The sequence below is a fragment of the Polypterus senegalus genome, chromosome 17, assembly GCF_016835505.1.
Source record: "Polypterus senegalus isolate Bchr_013 chromosome 17, ASM1683550v1, whole genome shotgun sequence".
NCBI classification, from domain to species: Eukaryota; Metazoa; Chordata; class Cladistia; order Polypteriformes; family Polypteridae; genus Polypterus; species Polypterus senegalus.
In genome coordinates, this window is record NC_053170.1 from 99,423,645 (window position 1) to 99,449,037 (window position 25,393).

Here is a 25,393-nt window from a genome sequence, read left to right on the forward strand (position 1 = left end):
CGCCACTCCCTTTATGTGTCTTTTACTTGGGGGTCTCGGATCATTTCTCACATCTCAAAGCCTTAGGAGAACTGGCAGCTCGCACTGGGATGAAAATGTAAATTCCACCATTAAAAAGTTCAACTACAGCACTTGTGGTGTTTCTCCACCAATTTAAAAAGTTGAAGCCCACTTTCCTATAGAAATTTCATGGAAAGAGTCCTCCCCAAGTGTCTGCATTCAGAGTGACCTCTAAAAGAAGGTGACATTATCATATACAGCATCAACACCAGGGGGATAGGGGGGCTATATGTTGAGGGGGTTTGACTGACTGGTTAATTAATTCAATGACACCCAAAATTCATTTCTTAAATGTCAAAATGTCTAAGAATTTGTTGAGTTGGTTGCCTAACAAACCATAAAAAACGAGAAAATGTCTGCTGAAGGTAGACATAAAGAAGCCAACTGTTGATAATGTTATCTATCCATCCATCCATCCATTTTGAAAGCGAGGCCACAGTAAGGTGAACATACCAATCCACCTAACCTGCACATCTATGGACACTTGGGGTTCTCACCTGGACACGGAGAACATAAAAACTCCACACAGGAAGCATCCAGGACTCAAACCCCAATCTCCTTAATGTAAGGCAGCAGTGTTATCAGCAATTTGGATTGGCATGGATGGATGGATAACAATATCAATAGCTGAGTCTATTGTCCACTATAATAAAAGCGTCCGAGTGGCTGGGTCTCTGTCATTCTAACAGATGGCACATTACAAACATTTGCAGTAATAAAATATATTGCATTTGTCATTCCAGCAGATGGCACAGCACAAACATTAACATTACTTCTCTGTACCCAAGTGTCACAGAACAGAGATCTATGCATTGCATTTGTCATTTCAACAGATGGTGCATCACAAACATCAACACTGCTTTCACGAATCCTAATGGCATATAACAGATACACGAATTGAGTTTGTCATTCCAGCAGATGGCGCATCACAAACATTAACACTGCTTTTACATACCTAAATGTCACAAAACAGAGATTTATGCATTGCATGTGTCATTCCAACAGATGGTGCATCATAAACTTCAGCACTGCTTTTACTAATCCAAATGTCAACAGCGACATAGGCATTGAATTTTCCATTCTAACAGATGGTGCATCACAAATATTCGTAGTAATAAAATCGATTGCACTTGTCATTCCAGCAGATGGCACATCATAAATATTAGCACTGTGTTTTTACTATCCAAATGGCACATAATAGAGATACTACATTTGCATTGCACTTACCAGTCCAACAGATTTCGTACCACAAACATGAACACTGCTTTTACAAATACAAATGGCATATAACAGAGATATACGAATTGCATTTGTCATTCCAACAGATGGCGCATCACAATCATTAACACTGCTTTTAAGTGCCTAAATGTCACAAAAAAAGAGATAAATACATTGCATTCTCCATTCCAACAGATGGTGCATCATAAATATTAGCACTGCGTTTACTAATCCAAATGGCACATAACAGAGATAAACACATTGCGTCTGTCATTCCAACAGATGGCGCATCACAAATATCTACATTACTACAAATGTTCATGATGCACCATCTGGTGGAATGGCAAATGCAGTGCATTTTATTACTATATGTGCTACAAAATACATTCCAGTAGAAGGTGCACTGCAAATGTGGACACCGAGGTCTATGTCAATTACTTGGATTTCAACCCATCTTAGACGGGTAGCACAGCTAGTTCTTAATATTATAATTGTACCATTATGGTGTGTTTGCAGAAATAAAATGAAGGCAAATAACAAAAGAAGTGAATAAACACACTCTAAAAGCTGTAACAGGTGGTCAAATCAGACACTTTGTGTCATTTCTGGCTGTAGCCAATGAGTCAGATAAGCAATGTGAACGAATGATCGACACCCAACAATATTTTTATATAGAGCCTTTCCATAATTACAGCTCTAATCGTTCCACGTTTTGACAGTGTGAGGGGTGCTGGCAGGTGAAGCGACACACTCATGTTCATCAGCTCTGTTCAGTGGCCGACTTTACAGGTACAGATGGCACCGTCATCTTCATACGAACGTAAAGGAAGTCACACCGGGATTCAAACAGCAGTCGTGAGTTTTCCAGTTCAGTCGGTGCCTTAAGCCCCAACTAGGGGGCATCACTGCCATAAAAGTCCGGAGCAGCATCCCCGGGGTCATTTTCCGGATCTCACAGTGTTTATGATGATTTCTTTATGTACTCAGACACTAAAGGTTTATTTTTTATTCCTTCCTGACAGCTCGGTGTAGAGACGGCTTTCTTTGCTTTAATTCAAATATTCAGCCTCAGAACTGACAGCTCAAGGGGCCGCTCATGACAGCCCTTCAATCAGGAGATAACAAGGCTCCCCCCCCCTTTTTTTTCCCCTTACAAAGGAGAAAATATTTGTACAAAAAAATCTGTTGGCCATCAATCAGCAATATTTAAAATGCCGAAAATTCTTTCCATATGATCCAAATAAAAAAAAGGAAAGGATCTCCTGCTGTCGAGAGTTGAATCCGAGCCAAAAGGTTTGAATGTCTCTATAGGTGGAATGGAAGTAATTTTCTGGAAATTTTATTATAAATCTGAAAACGCACTTAAAACGTCTCCTAGCATTTTTATTAGGGTCAGGAAGAGTGATGGGCTGTTGGGGTCCGCCGAGCAGGTGAAGTGGATGGATGCCGAGCCGCAGTGCGTGAGTACGCCTGCCGTCCGCCTCCTTGGGTTTGCTCTTCGGGAATATCGGCCTTTAAATGAGATGTCGGTTAAGAGAGGAGCCCAAATCGGGGGGGTGAGCGAGTGGCCGGCCGAAGGAGGAGAGCGCCTGATAAATGAACTTATTCCAGCCGTTGTCTAAAGCCCTATAATCCAATTTGGGGGTCTTTGGGGGACCAAGGTGGGTACTTTTAGGTTCACATTGGACTGAGACATGTCCAGACAGATTAGCAGGTGAATGGAACGGCAGAAAGTGGAATTGTAAAATAGCAGTCTGGAAAATCAACGTCATGAAGAACTCAAACCAAACTCCACGACCAGAAAACAAATTGCGGTCGAGAGCCAACGAAAATCATCTCTTTTGTTTTTCTGATGTGCTGGAGAAGAAGCCCAGTTTAGGATTTCCCAGAACATCAATGCCTTAAACCGAGAACACCGCCATCTTTTAAAGGAGCACACTGATGATGTCACACCCTGTGCTTCTTCGGCATGAAAGATACCATGAAAGATGAGAAGGAAATTGGGGCATCCACAAAGACCCCGAGAGGAAAGATGGTGAAAAGTCAAAAAACAAGCAAGGAGCAAAACCGGGTCACTAAAAAAAAAAAAACAAAAGAGGCAAAAAGTAGGAAAAATTCCTCATTCCCTAAACGGGGAAAAAAGGTAGATGACAAATTCCAGAAACTTGGAGAGCACCGTCATCAATTTGTGGCGAGCGATTCGTACATTTTGAACAACTTCTTTCATACAGGTGTGTGTCCCTCCTGCGCGATGTCACCAGCATCTTTCCTTTTGCTAATCGGCTTTTTCCAAAAGTTTTAATCTAACAAGATTTTTGGAAGGATTAAATGAGATGTAGGCGTTTTGAGCAAACGACAGGACAACGAACACGTCGAGAATTAGTTTCTTCTCCGCTTAACAGTACGTCACCGAGGGTGTCAAGCGCTTTGTCTGCAGAATCCCCGACCAGAATGAATGCCTCACTAGGAATAGGGGATATCATGGACCCCATCGTGCACTCATATGACGCTCTGTTCCGGTTTTTCTCCCTTTTGCAGTATATTAGGTGCTGCAGGCCAAATCTGAAATACCGTACCGTACAGGCCACGTGTTCAGTTGCCATCCTGCTGCCACCTACTGGTACCAGGCAGTAATTCATCTAAAAGTAACATTTACTTCTTCAGGTGACGTCTTACTCAGGGTGACTTACAACATTTCACTTCTTTGGCTTGTCCAACTGGAGCACACAGGCAGGTGAAGTGACTTGCTCAGGGTCACACGGTGGTGTCAGGAGTGGGATTGGGGCCGGGCCCACCCAGAACCTCAGGGTTTGATATCCAAAGCCTTAACCATCACACCTCACAGCCCCCAGCTGTAACCCTCAAGCTCTTAGCCCTCTTCATCCTGGCCTGCCTTGAGAATCCCAAGATGGTGTCGTCACCTTCATAACAAGCAGTCATTGTTACCACACGCTAATCACATTTAGAAACGGGGTCTACTGACACAGCTGTGAACAGACCTCCACCGCGCCCAGAAAAGGCGCTGGACGAAAAGACAAAGGTGGCTTCCAATTTCAGCTCCTATTAGCTGTTATAAGAGTGGGCACGGCTGACCGGTGGGTGTCGTGATAGCACCAGCAAGCAAGGCCTGTCTGCACTCTCAGACCCCAAAAAATGCATTTGGCAAACCGGTGTGAAGGAGAGGACTGCGGGCCGGGCCCGTCACTTTGAGCCGAGTCGCCACTCACAACATCGGCCGTGCGTAAACGTGCAAAGTAAATCGTTAACTTCTCAAGTTCAATGTCCCAGAGCTTCACATGTGCCAACCTGCCTGCATTAGAAATGGTGGTGGTGGTGGTATGGGGGTGGTAATCGAACTGAAACAAAAACTAAAAAAACAAAATCGACCAAATCTGGAAAGTTTCATTGAAAAAGTGGTTTTAAAAATTAAAAAAAAAAAAACAGGGGACATGGTAATGGGCCGAGAACGGGGCAGGAGGCCTTGGGATTGTGTGAATTAGACAACTGATTAGAAGAATATTGAGTAGACACAAACAGACGTGAAAGGCACTATATGATAGATAGATGCTGTGGACTATGGCCAATGCCCCCAGGCCGCCAGAGGGAGCCCTCCCTGCGACATGGAGATGCCCCGAATTCCAGCAGGGCATCATGGACTATGTAGTTTTAGTACACAGCCCTGCTGGACAACGTCGGGGCCGCCAGGAGACGCTGCAGGGAGGCTCAGAGATGATTATTTTCCCTATAACCCGGAAGTACATCTTAGGGACAGCGACAGAGGAAATGACGTACTTCCGGGATGAAAAAAGAGTTTTGATCTGACTCGGAACTGCTAGGAAGTCACGGACTGAGGGTTCAGAAGCACTTCCGGGTCAAGAACTATAAGAGACTGCGAGAGATCCCAGACGGGCGAGCTGAGTCGGGTGGTAGGGGACAACGTGCCCGGGAGAGTGGAGGATTGTTTATTGTATTGTGGATTTGTTATTATTTATGAATATAGTGGAGTGGAGGGTGCTTTGTGCACTCTATTGCTTTAATAAAGTCAAGAGCTGGACTTTTATCTAGTGTCTGATCTGAAGGTTCAAGGGGACGACAGCGTCCCCTGTCACGATAGATACCAACACTGATGCCATATCCAGTGTCCGTCCTCCTGGACCTGTCCCTTCCTTCACAAACCGGCAGACCAGTTACCTTCTTCAGTTCTGTTTCGACTCAAGTCTGTAAAGACATCCACACAACTAACTGCATGTTTGATTGGTTGGAAACTACCAGATTACTTTGGGGTTACCAAGGTGGTACCCCAACTCTTTATTGGTGTTCCTTCTGTCATTTTACAATACAGACACAGAAAGAGACTCAGAACCCTACAAAGCTCATTTCAGTCTGTGTTTTGGTACCCAGGAGTCTAAGAAATAAATAAAGTTGGACCTTTTCATTGTGACCTTTGCAACGTCACAAAAGTGACATCACAAATGAGCGCATGTGTGGAATTTTGGGAAATATCTCCATGGAGACGGCTAAAACAGAAACCCAACACAAAAATGTGCTGTGACAGGACGTGATTAAATAATGGACTTTGGGTTTTGAACTAAATGAACCCCCAGATTCAAATGCCTTGCTTACGGTCCACATGACAGGAACTGCACAGGACTTTACTCAAGACATTTATAAAAGCTGGAGACTACCCAGCACTTTCTCCCTGTCTCTTCTCACTGACATTTTGACTGATCCCCCCGCTCATTCATCACACGCCACCTCCTTCTGTTGCTCAAGGCTCAGACACTCCTGACAGCCATCAGACTTGAACTTCTTCTACGTGGGTCCCTTCTTGTTAACGTTCTGAGTGCCTTCCTCCAGCCGTATGGCCTACACAGCACCACCCAAGCTGCCCCCCCACCTTTCTCTAAACAAGAACGTAAGAGGAGGAAATGCGGTCCCCCATATCTCATCCTGACACTTGTAAAAGGGGGCCTGCTTCAAACCCATTACTCAAGTTTGCCGATCCCCCCCCCCAAACCCAGTTCTTCCTGACTTCCCATCTCTCTGTGGGACAGCAGGGTCTCCCCAGTTCCCATTCCCATTTGCTGTCACCTCCTGCTTTGGAGGAGCCCCACTTACAGTCCTTCATGGCCGCTCTCTTTCTAACTGGCTTGATCTAGCCCTGGTGGTCCCGGCCTACCTTCTACAGTCTTCAGCAGGTCCTAGTCTTGTCCAGTGCCAACATGGTGCAATATTGTCTACCATCCAGTCCCTCATATTAAGTAAACCCAAATCCCATCATGTCGAAGTAGACGAGTGGTCCAGCATCAGTAAAACCGCTCCGACACTGCCAACTGCAGGAGGCGCTACTCAGTGTGGCAGGCTTGCCCAATCCTAATAGAAGGGTCTGATGACCTCCCATAGGATGAGGTGACACCTGCCTAACATTATTGGGTGCTGGAGGACAACCCCCTGGCAGCTGGCGTTTGTTTATTTCAGACAAGTGTGAAGAAGACGAAGGCCCAGTGCAGTGACGGAGGACTGAGTGACAGCGAGGGGCTCGTGGAGGCTTCCTGTAAATTCAATCAGAGGCTTAATGGAGAAAGCAGGATGGCTATAAAAACAAAGAAGCAGAGTGCGTGTGTGCAGCCGTACAGGCCCGAGGAGCCGTCCCGAGAGCTTTAATCCTTACTACTACTTTACCCTCCTAGGTTAGGTGTGTGGATCGAGACCCCGACTCTATTCGGCGAGTCTGGTGACATTCTCAACCGACGATCCCACAAACTGAAATAAGCAACAAAATTAACAGCAGAAGGTCAAAAAAAGTCAAAGACCTCCCCAAGTCCCGACTGATGAGCGGTTACAACAGACCAGGAGTTTAAGGTTTGGTTGGCCATCTTCGTGGTCCTGATGAGAGCCGTCATTGGAATACCTGAGGCTGGAGGGATAAGGCCTTGCGGTTTGCTTTCTGCTCTTAGTCATTTTCTGGTCAAAAGCTTCAAAGATCTAACACTTGCTGGGGGACTTTTGAGGTCGTGGATTACGATTTTCATTTCCTCTTCTGCTATTTTCTATTTTGATGCATTTTATTTTGTTTTTCACAATCGTTGTTACCTGTACTGTTAGGGGCGTGTCCCCTGAGGTCGTGACCTTTGAATGCGACGTGACGGCGAAGATGTTTTCCACTTTGGGTTTGGTTGCAACGAGCGGCACGGTGGCGCAGTGGGTAGCGCTACTGCCTCGCAGTTAGGAGACACGGGTTCGCTTCCCGGGTCCTCCCTGCGTGGAGTTTGCGTGTTCTCCCCGGGTACTCTGGTTTCCTCCCACAGTCCAAAGACATGCAGGTTAGGTGCACTGGCAATTCTAAATTCTTCATAGTGGGTTTGGTTGCAACAAGCTTCACACGCCTGGATTTGGGGGATCTTCTGTGCAGACCCTCTGGAGGCCTTCAGTGGACAGAAGACGTTCAAGCCCCGGATGGGCCACTCCTGTATTGTCACCTTCGGCAGAGCAGGTTTTCACAAAGGACATCTCTGGACTTTGCCCCGTGTAGCTTTCCCTCACCTCTGTCTCGTCCCCCCGGTGTCCCTGATCCTTGCCACCTCCCAAGTTTCTTTGTTCTAAGTCAGACAAGGACGGGAGTTTTATCGAAATGTCTAAAATGTCAGCGTGCCCCGTTCACAATAGCACAGTCATCCTGACGTCAGGAGGCGACTTCGACGTTTTATGGGAACGCACCTCAAAACAACGCTGAGACCGAGTAGCGGATGACACGTTCCATCCCTTTTTCTGACCTCGCTTTCATTTTAGGGTCCAAGCTACCTGGTAAATCCCAGTAGGAGCGAGTTTAGTGGACGGTGCTGGCGCCTCACAGTCCCAGGAACTCTCTGGGTCAACTACTGTCATGGGTGCCGTCTGTGCTGCTGTGTGACGGGCTGGCTGGCTGCCCCTTTGTACCCAAGCCTGCAATGACAGGCCTCAGCTGTCCCTCAACTGCTGGCAAAGTCGATGGATGGATGTGAATGAACTTTCCCGCTCAGTGCATAAACCCACTCCGCTTCGCTTATAATTAGACGTGACGTAAAGCTTGGCACAAAAACGCTGCTACGCCTCGTTTGAAACTGATGTTCTGACTCGGGCCGTTCATCCAAAGTTCAGATGACAGTAAAGGAAAGCGGAGGTCACGCAGCTGCACCGTCAGGGACAGGCGTTTTATTTCTGGGCCTCCAGTCATCGGTGATCCGAGGTCCCCGGTGAGCAGGAGGAGCAGGAGGAGGAGGAGGTGACGACGCTGGAAACTTTCTGGCCGCTCTGTTTCGCTCCAGCTGACTGGCAGGCTTTACACCTGTGGAATTTTTGTCACGCCGTCGAGCTCCAAAATTCAATTAAAGTCTTAGTGCGTTGGCATTTCCCGTTAATGACTGAATTCTTCAGGCAAGATGTCATCGCAAAAAGTCTGCCCACCTACAGTACTCTTTAAAAAAAAAAAACAAAAAGAGGGTGAAATGCTTCACTTGCAAGGCCAGCTAGAAGTGTTCAGCCACACACACGGCATGGAGACCCTCACAGCGTGGGCTCCAGCCTGGCGCTTTGCAAATGGGCACACAAGGGTGACCCCCTCAAAGAACATCAGGGCGGGTGGCTGACCTGTGCCTCAGACTAGTCTGTTTAATGTAATTTGTCACAAGTAGAGGGTCCGATAGCAGCCCCTCCATAATCTACACTACCCAGAGTTATGAGCTGAAGACATTTCCCTTCATTTATTTGGCCAACGCGCGTATCTCAAAAGTCACTTTGGATAAAATTGGTAACATCTCTCTTTGGTTTGCCAATTGGAGCTCACGCGGGTGAAGTGACTTGCTCAGAGGGTCAGTGGTGGGATTTGAACCCCAAAGCCTTAAGGACTGCACCACACTACATGCCTGCAAAATGTGGTCTCCATCAGCGAGAGGGGTCTGCGGTTTGATTTAAAGTTACCCATAAACTGGTCAGCAATCCGAGCCGGAAAGGACCGGAGTCGGGCACGAGTTGGCACGCCACCCACCTCAAGGAAAGAGAGGGAGCTGGTGAGAGCTAAGGGAACATAATGGTGGGCTGAAAAAGACATTGATAATGGCAGTAAAAAAAAGTGGGCAGTCCCGATAAAGGGGGGCTTGTCAAGAGGGTGGGCATCTTTCATATTCACGCACAACCGTCGAGAACAAAATGAGGTAAAAAAGTATCGGCTAACATTGGCTGAGCATTGAATGAGTACAGGAAACACTCTCTTTCTTGTGCCTTGTTACGTTCAACGGGTCTAACGTACCAACGTCTCCGGCGACGTAATCCTTTCCATTGCCACGCGTGCGCTTTGGAGGCTCTGATGAGGGTATGTAATAACCTGCCGGGGTGGGAGGGTGCGCTGTCATTAACACGGTCATCACCTCCTTTCCCCACACAGTGCTGAGAAGCTGCCCAGTGAAGCCAACTGACTCCTCCCCTTTCGGTTCAGCCTGCCTAAAATCCTGAGGTGTCATTACTGGCACCAGCAACCCGCCGGATGAAGCTCTGCCACCTCGATGACCTCATTTCTGTAAGTGGGAACCCACATAATGAGCAGCATCCACGCCAATGGGCGTCACCTTTTGTTTCATTATTTTTTTTTTTTTTTTGTGCGTCTTCGAACAATAAACAGGACACCCCGGTTGGTGTCCAAAATTATTTTACTGTGTGGGGGGCTTTCATTTCAGCACCCGGCTCCACCAAAGATCATTTGCTGCTCGCAGTTGATTCATTGACACTCCACTAAGACTCGCTCACCACAATTTCTTCCCTATACAACGTACAACAGGAAATTAATGGATCATTTGCTTTTCTCAGGTGCCATGCACACCACCAAGCAGCATTTGGGCACATGCCTGCAGCGTGGCATGACGTAGAAGAGAAAAAAAGAAAGCTATAAATTGGCCTGGTCTGCACTGCTGGTGCCCACCCTCTGCCCAGTCCTGCCAGGATTGGCTCTCGTCATCTCTGAATTGTCGGGTAGAGGGGTCCTGTCATTGGATTGGCTGGCCCAGCGCTGACTCAGCTGTGGAATGGCCAATAGGAGGAGGCAGCTTGATGGCCGAGGTCTCCAAATTGTATTATGAGATGTCATCTCCTGTTGAACACTGCTCAGTACTTGTCATACTTCTATTGTATTGAGGATGACTTGTGTTCTGTGTATTTTATTGTATTGACCCGTTTTTCAAGGCTGGGGGGACTGTCAAAAGGCAGGGCCTGTTAAAGCCCATGGCGGCCCACCTTTATAAAAATAAATTGTATTGTATTGTCCCTATGACCCTGAAGGGGGATGAGCAGTATGGATGGATGAAGAAAGTTTCATTAAAAGTGTTGCCCATCCAGAGGCTGTCGGGCAGCTTAGCTGTTTTTCTGTCTTTCGTCCAAACCAGTCAATGGAGACGCACAGAAGCCCCTCAGCTCACAGGAGTGAAGCTCAACAGCAAGCAATTCAGATTTCGAGCAACATGCCAAAGCCTGTCGGCTCAGGTGTCCTTCACAAATGACAGTGTTTAGTGACAGCCTGTCACATACTTTCTTGCTGCTAAGTATAAGTTCACGGCGCATTCCAAAGAACAATTCCGCAAAACAAAAAGGCAGAGCTCTGCGAGTCCAAGAACTCGTCTTCATCGCGAAGGACTTCGAATCGACGGCATCCTACTGATGTCAACCTGAGTGTTTGAAGCTGCTTGTCTGTAAACCCAATAAGTGTGTGAATCTCAACTGGCGGGGCTCAACTGGTCTAACCTGAGGTGCACTGGGAAAGTGGTGAGCGCATCCATTATGAAGTCGTGTCACATTAGTCACTTGTCAGTCGTATTTTTACATAATCTCAGAGGTGCTCACCTGTGACAACTGTGTTTCTAAATAAAGAAAGAAAAAATGGATGGGGCGAAAGAGATAACGACCAGGCTGGGTTTGAACCCTGACCGCTGACCACCAGGCCACTTAAATAGCACTGGGCCACTGGAGTCCTGCGTGCACCTCTGGTCACCAAAAACAACAGAAGAAGAAGAGAACAACCCGAGTACATCATGGAAGCCAAGGGCAGGTCCTACTGTGACAGGCTCACAGAGGGAAAGCTGTGGGGTCTTGAGGTGAGGAGACTGTGTGGGGGTCTAATCCAGGACTCCCAAACCTGTCGATAAAGAAGATCGATCCAGCAGAAACGTGTGAGCTTACTGGTGAGTTGTGGACTCGAGGACACCTACTGGAGACTACAGAAAGCACATCTGGGACTCAAGCCAAGAAGCACTTCTTTACTCAAGGAGTTGTGGGAATCAACCAAGTGATGGAGTTGAGGCAGAAACCTTCACAACCTTAAGGAGGATCTGAGCAGCTCAGCTAGACACACGAGCCTGGTGGAATCGATGATCTCCTCTCGTTTGAGAAGTTTCTTACGTCCTAAGTGTTAAGTCTTCACATATCACACCATTTACCTGCCCGTCACCTCCTCCATTGTCCCTGACTGACAGACGTCAAAGAGCCCACAACAGAAAACAATCTCATTTCAAAGGAGACCTCCAATGCAGCTCTGCCGTTTTCTGTTTGTGCTTACACCTGTGATTTACTCAGCAGCCATTCACAAGGCTGACGCTTCAACGCCGAGCGCCAATCACGCTGACCTGCTCCAGGACGCCTCCTTCAAACTCTGACATTTCAAGGGAATCAGGTGGGCTTTGCGCACACCGCACAAATATTTTCTTTTCTGAATGGGATTTGGTAATCCCGGTTTAAACCCCCGTTGAGGTTGCGGATTAGTGTGTCAAGAGGCTCAGCCAGGAAAATCGCGGCGATCTGCAGGTTTGGACTTAGAAAAGCACTTTTTTTTCTGTCAAATCCTAAACCCGTTTTACACGAGTGGCTCCAACTCGGACCACTGCCAACATTTTATGCAGCCATGTTGTTGACCGAGTGGTGTGTGAAAAAGCTGAGTGACACTTGAAGGAAAACACAGAGTGAAATGAATGAGGATGGATAGATAGATAGATAGATAGATAGATAGATAGATAGATAGATAGATAGATAGATAGATGGATAGGATGGATAGATAGATAGGATGGATAGATAGATAGATAGGATTTAGCGTAGTTGGCAGGATAGATAGACAGACAGCTAGCATAGTTGGCAGGATGGATAGATAGATGGCTGGCACAGTTGTCAGGATGGAGAGATAGCATAGTTGGCAGAATAGATAGACAGCTAGCATATTTGGCAGGATACGTAGATAGACAGCATAGTTGGCAGGATGAATCGATAGATAGATAGTATAATTGGCAGGATAGGTAGGTAGATAGATAGATAGACAGACAGCATAGTTGGCAGGATGGATCGATAGATATATTTTGGTATAGTAGGCAGGATTAGATAGATAGATACGTTTACATAGGACTTTTAAAAACAACGTTCTTTATGTAGATATTGGGGAGTCACTTCAATAGTACTGACTGTGTAAAGTGCTATATACAAGATTGATTGGCTGTAAACCCCTCCCAAGATTATTCTGCACATACCAGGTACCCACACTGACACACGATGCCCCAGTCTGACAGGACGTCTTATGAGAAAGCCTATATATGCAGAAGGAGAACACAAAAACTCCACACAGAAGCCACTACAAGTGCCAACTGAACCAGGCATCAGACCTTTTTTCTCTATAAGATTAAATAACCAGCTGAAGGTCTCCAATTCAAAACCATTTTTTTAATGAACGTGTAACGCCCAACAACATTTGATTCAACATCCAAGCTCTAGAACATCCCATTTCGGGACTGAGGGCTCCAATTACCTCAAAAGCAATAAAAAAAACAGCCTTCTAACGAGAATGAGCATCTTCTGAAGGACACCACAAACTGAGCCCCTCGAGCCATACAGCACCCATCCATTAACCAGAGTGCCCAGGAGCTGCCATCCCCCCTTGCTCAGATTCAACAAGCCACCGGACAGCGAAACAGAAAGCAAAATGAGACATGGGAAAGGTGGCTTCAAGCCACCCTAATGAAGCAGGAGAAGTCATTAAAAAATCCAAAGGTGGCCGAGGGGTCAGGAGCCCGGCCCCAGGAGGCGCCACCTTCACCCCAGCGCTCCAGGTGTACCTGGATGATTACCACTCACATTCCAGAGCAGAGCACACAGCTGACAGCTCACGTGAACGGACCTCCCCATTTCTCCATTCAGTGAGCCTGCCAGTGTCCCAGTCGTCAACAAGCGCCACATGGAGGAGTGGGAATCGGCACACGGTTAAAAAAGAAAAAAAAAAAAAAACACAAAAAAGGCGGCTCTCTTACGTGTGCCAGGGGGCTACTTTGGATGCTGATGGCAGGACGGTACTGGTGAAAGTCTGTCTGGATCAAGCAAACCTTCTTCTCCATCCTTAGAGAAGCGCGACCCTCATCGTGCCAGGAGCGGCTCCCCTCAGGAGTGGCCCTGTTACCTGACCCTCTCCGTGAGAGAGAGAGAGCGAGCAAGAGAGCGAGCTGCGGGATAGGGGGTGGGACCTGACAATGAAAAAACGCAGGCACAAAAGAAAGAGAAAAGCCTCCCACCGTTGCGGCGCAGCTGCAAAGATTAACCCTCGACTGGTAAATAAACTACTGGCACGGCCCCTGCAAACAGCCCTGGGTGGCCTGCCAGAGAGGAGCGCAGCCCACCAGTTATAAGATAACTTCACGCTCCCTGGTCACGGCCGTTAGCCTGCTCATTCATTACCTGCCATGTCACGTAGCATGGCAACATCACTCTGGGGGTACACGGGGGGACGCAGAGTTTTTTTTACTGTCCAGTACCTAATGCTCTATTAAATAGACAGCAATGAGCACAAGACTGGAATCCATTCTGGAGTGGGATGCCAGTCCACAACAGGGCACATTCATTCCTTCACACTGGGTCTAATCAGAGATGCCAGTCAAACCTAATGAACAGACAATGTCACAAGGAGAACCTGCAGGTGTCACAAAAAAGACCTGCCGTATGGCTTAGGACTTACCATGATTGATTTGGACTGACTAGCTGGCAGAGCAGGTGATGCATCTGGGGTTCGGTCACATTCACTGTGGACTTTAGTGCATTGGAGAGCCTTTGCTTATGTGTCCTGTGAGCAGTGACGCCCCCTCTGGTGCCAGTGTTCATGTCCCTTCTGACACTTATGTCTAAATATGCGCCCCCTAGTGGAGCTGCCCAATAAATTCAACAACCGATGATGTTCTGCCAGCATCAGATACAAAAGTCCAGCATCCAGTCAAGGCTTTCCTGGCTGGGTGGCACAGTCATTAGTTCTGTTACTTGACAGCTGCAGAGTAAAAGGTTCAAATCCTACCCTTACGTGAAGTCTGCATATTCTCTCTCGGACGACATCGACATGCTCCTGGTGCTATGGAGTCCTCCGCCATCTTTGAGGTGTGGACATTGGCCCTCTAGACGTCATCATGTGATGGATCTGAACAGCAGCATGGTGCAGGTTAGTGGTGTGGGGGCCAACCTTGGTTTGATTCTCACCTCTGACTGCGTGTCCTTGTGCTTATAATAGGGCAGCATCTGCATTTAAAAATCTGAGTCCGAGTGCCAGTGTGAGGGAGAAGACTACTAGAGGATGCCATATTGCATGGGCACAGAGAGGTACCGGAAAAGTGAAATGGCAGTCAAGGGTTCCCCCTGGTGGTGAAGGAGTTCAACAACAAAGAGGTTATGCGGACATTGGCTGCTGGTTCAACACCTTCAGTTGACGGGAGCGTGTCACTTAACATGTGACGACTGTCCTTCACATTTGACATCCGCAGGTCTCTTTGGATGAGGCCCTTGGGTTCTAATGAGGAGTGCCATTGTGTTTTGGGGTATTGGGCACATGTCTGAGTTATTTCAGTCTGCGGGGTGCTGCCCTGTAGTGTCAGATCCACCAAGGTGTCTAACCCTTCAATTACAGCCATCTGGGAAAAAACGGGACTGTCACATGGAAGTCACCCTGAAGTGGGCTTCAAAAGCTGCTGTGTGTCAGTGGTCCATTGAGCTTGGAGTTGGGGGGAGTTGGCCAGAGACTAGGAAGTGGGAAGGAGAAGACCCCTTTGGAGCTTTTGGGGATGGTGGGCAAGTGGATGAGGCACGCCACCTTATAGTAAGGAAGCAGACCCCACTGGGGTTGGTGACTGTGTTACATCTGTGTGGTCATCCCACCCCTTTGCATTTCATATAAGTATTAGATTTTGATGCCCGTTGGGTGGCACATAGCAATGCCCATTGTCACAGTATGTCAACAGTTCTACTCTGGATCTGCACAGAAGAGGTGCCCTGTAAATAAAATGTGTTATGTTCATCTGCGAAGGGCTGGCATCACGTCCTACCCTAACATAGGCCCACCTCCTATGACTGGGAACAGATTAGCAGGTCCGAGGGTGTTTAATTATAGTAACAGCATATCAGAAAAGTCTGATTAAATGGCACTAATGGCACACTTTCTTACATGTGAAGGACCGCCAGATGATTTGCCCTGAATTAAATTATGGAGGTCTAGCATATGAACCTGCAACCTACTGTCTTCAAACTGCCCACCCTCAGTTCCTTCCTTCTAGCTCATCCATTTTTTTATCTTTACTTGCAGACCAACCCAATACTCTGGGGTCCTCAACAGAAAATGGACGTGACGTGATGCTTAGGTAGACCATTGGTGGTGTTGGTCCTACAATATATATAGCGCCATGTAAAATGCCACTCTGTTTTTACTCCATTCAGGCTTAGGGCTTTACTTCACGCTCCCCATGGGTTCTCTCGATTTTAGTGCCCCCTGTGCTTACTCCCACTCTGAAAGCATGCAAACACACTTATGTATTGTGCAACATCCACTTCCACACTCTTTAATCTTTGGACATCGCCAGTCTATGGGCACCACCTTTATTGACACAGAGAGCTTAAGAAGGATGCTTTCAGGAAAAATGTGCCTCATTAAACGACCACACCTCAACTTCAAAACGTCCAAAGTACTAAAACGAAGAAAACGGCGGACTGTGATGGTCAGAAATACGTCACTGCATCATAAGGCACTCGCTTCTTAAATAGAGCCCATGGACCTCATCCAAAGGGACCTGCAGATGTCAAGCGTGAAGGACAGTCGTCACGTTACGTGACACGCTCCAGTCAACTGAAGGCATTGAACCAGCAGCCAATGTCCGCATGACCTCTTTGTTGTTGAACTCCTTCACTACCAGGGGGCCACACTCCCCTCTTACACAGACACGCTGGTTTGATTCTCTGTATGATTTACGTGGGTAAGGGAAAATCAGACAGTTTGACTGAACACCCACAATCGCTTGTGCTTTACCAGCAGGAGGCAGCAACTCCTCCTTCTACTTTACACACTTCAGTTCTGCGTCTCGCACCTTAGCCTAAGATGACTACAACTCCTTGTCGTGGCTAAGGCTTTGGGTTCAAATCCTGAAACCGTGCGACCCCGAGCAGGTCACTTCACCTGCCTGTGCTTCAATTGGAAAAACAAAAGACAAGTGCACCGCAAACCTTCGATAAAGGCGTGAGTCAAGTAAGTAAATGTAAGATAGATGTGAAAGGCACTATATAATAGACAGATATGATAGGCACTATATAATATAGATAGATGTGAAAGGCACTATCTAACATAGATATGAACGGCATTATATACTCTAGATAGATGTGAAAGGCACTATATAATACACTCACCTAAAGGATTATTAGGACCACCATACTAATACGGTGTTTGACCCTATTTCGCCTTCAGAACTGCCTTAATTCTACGTGGCATTGATTCAACAAGGTGCTGAAAGCATTCTTTACAAATGTTGGCCCATATTGATAGGATAGCATCTTGCAGTTGATGGAGATTTGTGGGATGCACATCCAGGGCACGAAGCTCCCGTTCCACCACATCCCAAAGATGATCTATTGGGTTGAGATCTGGTGACTGTGGGGGCCATTTTAGTACAGTGAACTCATTGTCATGTTCAAGAAACCAATTTGAAATGATTCGAGCTTTGTGACATGGTGCATTATCCTGCTGGAAGTAGCCATCAGAGGATGGGTACATGGTGGTCATGAAGGGATGGACATGGTCAGAAACAATGCTCAGGTAGCCGATGCCCAATTGGCACTAAGGGGCCTAAAGTGTGCCAAGAAAACATCCCCCACACCATTACACCACCACCACCACCAGCCTGCACAGTGGTAACAAGGCATGATGGATCCATGTTCTCATTCTGTTTACGCCAAATTCTGACTCTACCATTTGAATGTCTCAAGAGAAATCGAGACTCATCAGACCAGGCATTTTTCCAGTCTTCAACTGTCCAATTTTGGTGAGCTCGTGCAAATTGTAGCCTCTTTTTCCTATTTGTAGTGGAGATGAGTGGTACCCGGTGGGGTCTTCTGCTGTTGTAGCCCATCCGCCTCAAGGTTGTGCGTGTTGTGGCTTCACAAATGCTTTGCTGCATACCTCAGTTGTAACGAGTGGTTATTTCAGTCAAAGTTGCTCTTCTATCAGCTTGAATCAGTCGGCCCATTCATTCTCCTCTGACCTCTAGCATCAACAAGGCATTTTCGCCCACAGGACTGTGGCATACTGGATGTTTTTCCCTTTTCACACCATTCTTTGTAAACCCTAGAAATGGTTGTGCGTGAAAATCCCAGTAACTGAGCAGATTGTGAAATACTCAGACCGGCCCGTCTGGCACCAACAACCATGCCACGCTCCAAATTGCTTAAATCCCCTTTCTTTGCCATTCTGACATTCAGCTTGGAGTTCAGGAGATTGTCTTGACCAGGACCACACCCCTAAATGCATTGAAGCAACTGCCATGTGATTGGTTGATCAGATAATTGCATTAATGAGAAATTGAACAGGTGTTCCTAATAATCCTTTAGGTGAGTGTATAGAAAGATGTGAAAGGCACTATATACTACAGATGTGAAAGGCACTATATAATATAGATGTAATAGGCACTATAAAATATAGATAGATATGAAAGGCACTATATAATATATATATATAAATGTGATAGGTACTATATACTATAGATAGATATGAAAGGCACTATATAATAGATAGATAGACACATAAATAGCGCAGTAAGTAGTAATATAACATAACATAGCATAACCAAACATTCTCAAAGCTGCACAATGCAATTCAGGGTGGCAGGGGTCCAGAACTCCCCTTCAGTGACACGTGGGCTGGAAGCAGGAGCCACTGTGCATGTGGACTTGCCGTTAATTTATTTTTGATACGTCCTCACATGGTGTCCACGAGTGTCGGCCCAGCTGACACTGTTACACTGTGTATCAGAATTCAACGTTTTAGGTTAGCTTTTCCTATTCTTAATATTTCAAAAATGGCACCCTATCAGAAAACAAGAGGCACACGTGGCATGAATCTCCCCTACGACATCTGTGCCACTGTTAGGATCCATCAGTGTGTCAGTACTTTATTTGTCAATAATTTCACTTTGAGGACTTTGGACCAGAGAGTCAGGGTACTGCTATTGCCCACTCACACAGTACCCACTGGAGGGCGCTGTCACGCATGTTACCCTGATTCTGCTCTCAGTATATTAAAGGGTCCATCTAACCTGAGATTCGCGTTTCTTGCTGATCTTCTTGAACATGGGCTGTGTGTTGCGGGGTCCTGCGAGTTCCTCGTCGCCTCATCTCGCCCACACTCAGAGCAAATGCTTTCTTCATTTTGACAAAACCTGAGAGCCAAGAGAATTGAGGATCAGAGTACAGTAAAGCTGCTGCACTTTCAAGCCTTTGCCAGTAAACATAAATCACTGTCCGTTTACAGATGTGCTGCATTCCACCTTTAAAGTCCCAGATAAGAACTCAGCTTATCGAGGAGTGGAGGTCGAGCGTCTCCCGACATTTCCCTTCAGCTTTCTCCTGCAAAACTTCTACACATACGTCACCTGCCCATCCATCCATTCAGTTTCTCACTTGGGGTTGCTGGAGCAGAACAATGTGGTAACCAACCCTGGAAGGGATGCCGAGACATCACCCACTGGCACTCACATTCTACCAGTTATACTGCCAGATGCCTGCTGCAATGGTGGCACCCAGGTAAACCCACACAAGCACAGGGAGAACATGCAAAGTCCACACAAACACTGACCTGCCTGGGAGTTGTGATCCTTTGTGGGATGAAATGTGGGGAGGAAGCCATGGATGGACTGGTGACCCAGCTGGGGCAGTTGGCAGCACGCTGACGTAATGGAGGGGCATTGGTGGACTGCCTGCTGCTGTTCCTCCTGTGCTCCGGGTAGCAGTGTGACCAAAATTTGGAATTGTAGTCAAAGTGTGCAGCCCTGTCGGGGACCACTAGAGGGAGCTCAATCATCCAAGCTGAAGATGCTTCCAGGATACACTGCTGACTGACCGGACCTGCTCACGGGCTCTAAAAGAAGACCATCAGCATCCTCGGTCGGGTGGAGGAAGATGAAGCTCACCTGGAAAAACAAAGACAGAAGGGGTTAGTGAACTGTACTGAACTTAACAATATTGGGGTAACAAAGCCTGTTTAAAGGGAGCAGAAGAATACAAAAGATTTATGTAAACTGTGCGGTTACAACTGGAATTTGGGGGAGGAGGCGGGGGTCTGAGACTCCCCCTACAGACCACCAATGGTATTACTGTGCCTTTTTTTCTGCCATTTCATTTTCCTGTGCAGTCCTCCTCTTTAGGCAGAAATATGTCCTCACAATTTGGGGCACATCATAACTAGAAAAGGTTGCCAGCTCATTACAGGGCACAACCCCTCAGACCATGCTGATGTGAAGTCATCGGGAGAGTACCCAAGTATAAACCCCCACACAGGACAAAGAATGGGCAGAATTTGAACCCATGTCTCTTGGGCTGGGAGGCAGTATCATTAACCACCGTGCCACTCTACCTATTTATTCTGCGAGTCTTCCTCCATTTTCTGTGTTGGCTGGAGACACTGCCAGCTAACATCTACACTGGCAACTGTGGGCACCACAAGGTGCACCAGACTAATGCAGAGTTGCCCCTTAACCTCACTGGGATGGGATAAACTGCCCCAATAACACACTCGCGTCTCTCCACATCTTTCCCATCACTCTCCCACTGAGCCACACTTGTTTTCTGTGTTGGCATGGACAGGAGATCTATGCTGATAACAGTTGGTGCTAGGCAGAAAGGTTCACCAGTCTGCCTCAGGTCACACACACCAACTGGTGCCAAGCCAGTTTAGAGGCATCATGACACAGAGTCATTGGAAATGACAAGGAAGCAGCTGACCGGCCGCCTCAATCTGTCAGTCCTCTCCTCAACTCACACGTTCGTCTGTTTGTTTGCCTTACACAGTTTGCTTGAACCACACAGGCACTGGGAGAACATGCAAACTTCACACAGTCAAGAAATTGGCAAAATGTGAGCCCAAGTCACTGCACATCCCCAGCTACCGAGAAGCTCTGCCCATTTAGGTAAAACTCCATACAAATTCACAGAGTGCTGCCCCTTGTGGCTGAGGCACTGAACTAACATAACATCCTATTCCATTCTCAACCTTCTTTAATTGAGTTCTGGGGCAGGAGGCTACACCGACAGCATCAGGTGCCAGGCAGGAGCCAGCCCATCACAACTTCAAACAGTCTGACCAACAAGACAAAACCATTCAGTCCCTCAAGCCCCATTCACACACACACACACTGATGTGGGGGCCACTTTAGCTTCACCCTGGGACCCTAATGCGCTCATCTTTAGAATGTCTTTCCATTGATGCCAGGTGTGACCCCGAACGAGCCACCCGACCTGCCGGTACTCCTGACTAACAAATGGAGGCCTTCACAGGGCGCCTGTCACGCACCGGAAGGGCCGCTCTTCACGGTATAAAAACCCAAACCTTTCATGCAGTGCTGCTCCCCCAGGTGGCCACCGCGTGGAACTGCAAATGGAGTGTCCCATATTGAGTCTCCAGCATCGACTCCCTGCGAGTAACTGGGAAAGTTAAATTGCAGGGTTTATGAAAGCCACCACCATAGACCTTTCTTGGGATGGGTTTCATTACGGGAAGGCGCTATATGCAAAGAAAAAAAAAAATCTCAAAGTCGCCAGTTTATTCCCAACCAACACTAACCCATTTGTATGACCTTTGATCGGTCACTTTACCCAGAAATACAGAGGCGAGGTCTCTCTGTGCGTTTAACATGTTATAGGATAAGCACCTTGAGAATGGGAAAGGTGCTATATAATTAAAATGTATTATCATTGTTATTAATGTTGACGGTGTAAAGGCGCTATATAAAACATGACAAGATTTACTAAAACATCACCATGTCCTTGTGTCACCCTGTGTGGGTCGCTCCATCTGGCAGCATGTCTGTTCTGGAAATACAGAAACAACAATGAGCCTTCACTAAGGAAAGGCACTATAAAAAGCCAACACTAACCCCCTCCCTGTATGACCTCTGGTTGGTCACTTCACCCTGCACTAAGTGCAATACAAAAACACAAAATCAACGCTAGAGCGTGTAAACAGCACAGGACCATTTCGCATCTGTCTGTCTGTTATATAGTGCCTTTCCTGTCTACCATATCTACCTACCCCATAGTTCAGAGATGGGCCTGGCCTGCTGCTTGCATCCAGGTGTATCGTGACCGCTTTAACCAATTGGAGTCGAGGTCAGCTTTGGAATGTTCCGGATGTCCAGCACTATATAAATTGACAAGACATGGCATGAACTCCTAGTGTGACCCCGAGTGGGCTGCTCCACCTGACAGTAGTTAGATTACAGAAATACAAAAATCAATAGTATTGTGTCTGCAAAGTGCCTTAGGCTACTGTTCACTAAGGAAAGGCCCTATAAACTCACCACTTAACCCCCTAGTGAGACATCCAGTCGATCACTTTACTCAGAAATACCTCCAGTACACAAATACGTGTAACATGCCACTGGATAAGTGCCTTCAGCTTGGGAGAGGCACTATAATATAGTTAAAATGTATTATCATTGTTATTAATATTGACTGTGTAAAGGCACTATATAACATGACCAAGATTTACTACACATCATCAAGTCCTTGTGTCATCCTGAGTGGCTCACTCCACCCGGAAGTGGTTTCATTATGGAAATACAGAAAACAATCATTTTGGGCCTATACTTTCTTAGAAGGTTGGCGTCCTTCAACATCGGCAGTAAGATGCTGCAGATGTTCTACCAGACGGTTGTGGCGAGTGCCCTCTTCTACGCGGTGGTGTGCTGGGGAGGCAGCATAAAGATGAAAGACGCCTCACGCCTGGACAAACTTGTTAAGAAGGCAGGCTCCATTGTAGGAGTAAAGTTGGACAGTTTAACATCTGTGGCAGAGCGACGGGCACTAAGCAAACTCCTGTCAATCATGAAGAATCAACTGCATCCACTTAACAGTGTCATCTCCAGGCAGAGGAGTAGCTTCAGTGACAGACTTTTGTCACCGTCCTGCTCCACTGACAGACTGAGGAGATCGTTCCTCCCCCACACTATGTGACTCTTCAATTCCACCCGGGGGAGTAAATGCTAACATGACTCCAAGTTATTGTCTGCTTTTACATGCATTGTTATCACTCTTTAATTTAATATTGTTTTTTGTATCAGTATACTGCTGCTGGAGTGTTTGAATTTCCCCTTGGGATTAATAAAGTATCTGTCTATCTATCTATCTGTCTAAAGTGCTGACCTTAGAATAAGGAAAGGCGCTATATAGAGCACTGCTAACCTCCTGTACGACCGCTGCTGGCAGAGCTGACAGGTCCTTAAAAAGGTGAGGTTATTCATCATCCGCTGACACGCAGGAATTTAAATGGGGGGCCGAGGTGGGGGCCCGGACTTAAAGACTCCATTCATGGCTTTTAGGGAAGCATTACATTATAAAAACAAGAGGTGACGAGTGAAGCCTTTACTCTACGGATGAGACGGGGATAATGCCAACAAATCCACTTGCTGTCACAGTTGGTCTGGAGAGCAGGACGGATTTGACAAAAGAGCGAAAAACGCATTTAGATAGAGAAAGAACACAAAATGGCCAAGGATGGTGGCAATAAGAAGTGAGGAGCCCACCTCTGGTCAGCCGGCCTCACTTTGCCAGTGTGACGATACAATGACAGGCTGGTCACCTCTGTGGACCTCTGGGCTGACATAGACCACCCAGAATCCATTTTACAAACCCTCGAAATGCCAAGTTCAAGGCTGGAGCCCACCCTGGCAGCACCGGACGCAAATCAAGATGCAGTCCAGGATGGCACGCCACTCCTTTGTCAGACACAAAGCTCCAAGCTCATACCTACAGCGCCAATGAAGAGGCGTCACCCCCTCGAAGGTTTTCATGTTTGAGTATCACATGACACTCCATCTCCACTGTGAAGCTCGCTTGGCTTTCCTGACGATGATCAACAGAAAAAGACTTGCAAACGTCAAAACAGTGAAGAGAGAACATACATCACAAACAGAAAAGACAAAGTTAACGGGACGCCTCTGGTGCAGCCAACTGATTTGGGAAGTTCCCCAGACACCCCCTATCGGGAAGCTCCACCTGCTGGGCAGTCAGGATGGTGGCCTGACCCACACAATGAAGCACCTCTGTGGGCGATTCAAGCTAAATCTCTGCCAGGTTGTGGTTTGTGCTCTTTGTTGGTATTAACAGACCCCCGGTTTTGATTGCGGATTTGACATCAGACAGAATGGACCCTCAATTACAATCTTTTAGTATCTATGGATGCTTCTTCTATTGCTCACCACCGTCACTCAAAGATTTATGGCAAACATAACAAGAGGCAAAATGCAATGCTGTAGCAGCCATTGTAATGGCCGTCGATTCTTAGATAGTCCTGATGTGAGCACAGTGGCCCCGCCCCTTCAAGTTCTCTTTTTAAATAACACTAATATGTATACTAAGAAAACAATACAAAAAGGGAACAGAACAATGAACACACAAATACCATATTAACAAAAGACATAATCCACCTTAATAAAAGGTGAAGTGTCTGTTTGTCTGCCCAGTACCCATGATGTCTCTGTCATTCCAACAGCAGGCGCATAACAAACACTAGCGCTGCTGTTACAACTCTTAAATCAAATGGCATATAACAGAGATGTGTGCACTGCATTTGTCATTCCAACAGATGGTACATCCCAGATATGCATATCACAAATATTAGGACTGCTTTTAAAAATACCATTCCAAAAAGGATATTAACAGAAACAGGTGTATTACATACAATTCCAACAGATGGCACATCACAAATATTACAAATCTTATATCAAATGCCATACAACAGAGACCTATGCATTGCATGTCATTCCAACAAATGGCACATCACAAACATCTGTAATAATAAAATGCATTGTGTTTGTCACTCCAACAGATGGCATATCACAAATATTAGCACTGCTTTAGCCAATTTTATACCAAATGCCATATAACTGAGACATGCGCCATCTGTTGGAATGACATGTGCAATGCATATCACAAACATTTGTAGTAATAACATGCCTTGTGTTTATCATTCCAACAGATGGCACATCACAAATATTACCACTTCTTTTGCCAATCTTATACCAAACTAGGCTGACCCGCCTTTTAAGGCAACCGACTTTTAAGTTGGCCACTTCTTAAGGCAATTCAATATGTACATCAATTTGATATTTTATACAAACTCATTAAATTTGGTTATATTGCATTTGAGCGGTATTACTTTAATACTCGTAGTTTGTTATTTTTGGGATGAAATTTCAACTTTTTTTCTATATTGAGGTCGCCCTTTTGAACCCCCCTGATATTTACTACGCGGTGAGGCATTTGTACTCCATCAACATGAATTATTTCCAGAGACATCATTTTGTCTATTTTTCCAGCGCATCGCGCACAAAAGCAAGGTAACGACGGGAGCACCAGAACTCTGCTCACATCATGTCGCTTCGTACCGCAAGCTGCAAGTAGTAAGTCTGTGATAAGCGGAATACCGCTACGCTCTCCACTCCCGGGACGGAAGGACAATCCCGACCGCTTTTATATAGTAAGAAAGAAGAAGAAGATATCGCACAGTCTGGAGTAGAAAATCATCTTTTACCTGGAAAAACGAAACTACAAATCC

At 46.5% G+C, this 25,393-nt stretch overlaps 1 protein-coding gene across 2 annotated transcripts in view; it reads right to left on the minus strand.

Moving 5' to 3' along the window:
- LOC120517100 (putative uncharacterized protein MYH16) overlaps nt 1–19,748 on the minus strand; it is a 117,264-nt gene extending 97,516 nt beyond the window's left edge. The window contains exons 1-2 of one of the 2 annotated variants that reach the window (XM_039739200.1): nt 19,418–19,748; nt 18,879–19,001 (exon numbers count right to left, since the gene is read on the minus strand). In XM_039739200.1, the coding sequence (XP_039595134.1) occupies nt 18,879–18,914 (36 nt within the window). In that variant the 5' untranslated portion in view covers nt 18,915–19,001; nt 19,418–19,748. Of the gene's footprint in view, nt 1–13,583; nt 13,749–18,878; nt 19,002–19,417 lie in introns of those variants that run through there. The other variant, XM_039739199.1, reaches the window with a different exon arrangement.
- Between the last annotated feature and the right edge of the window lie 5,645 nt (nt 19,749–25,393).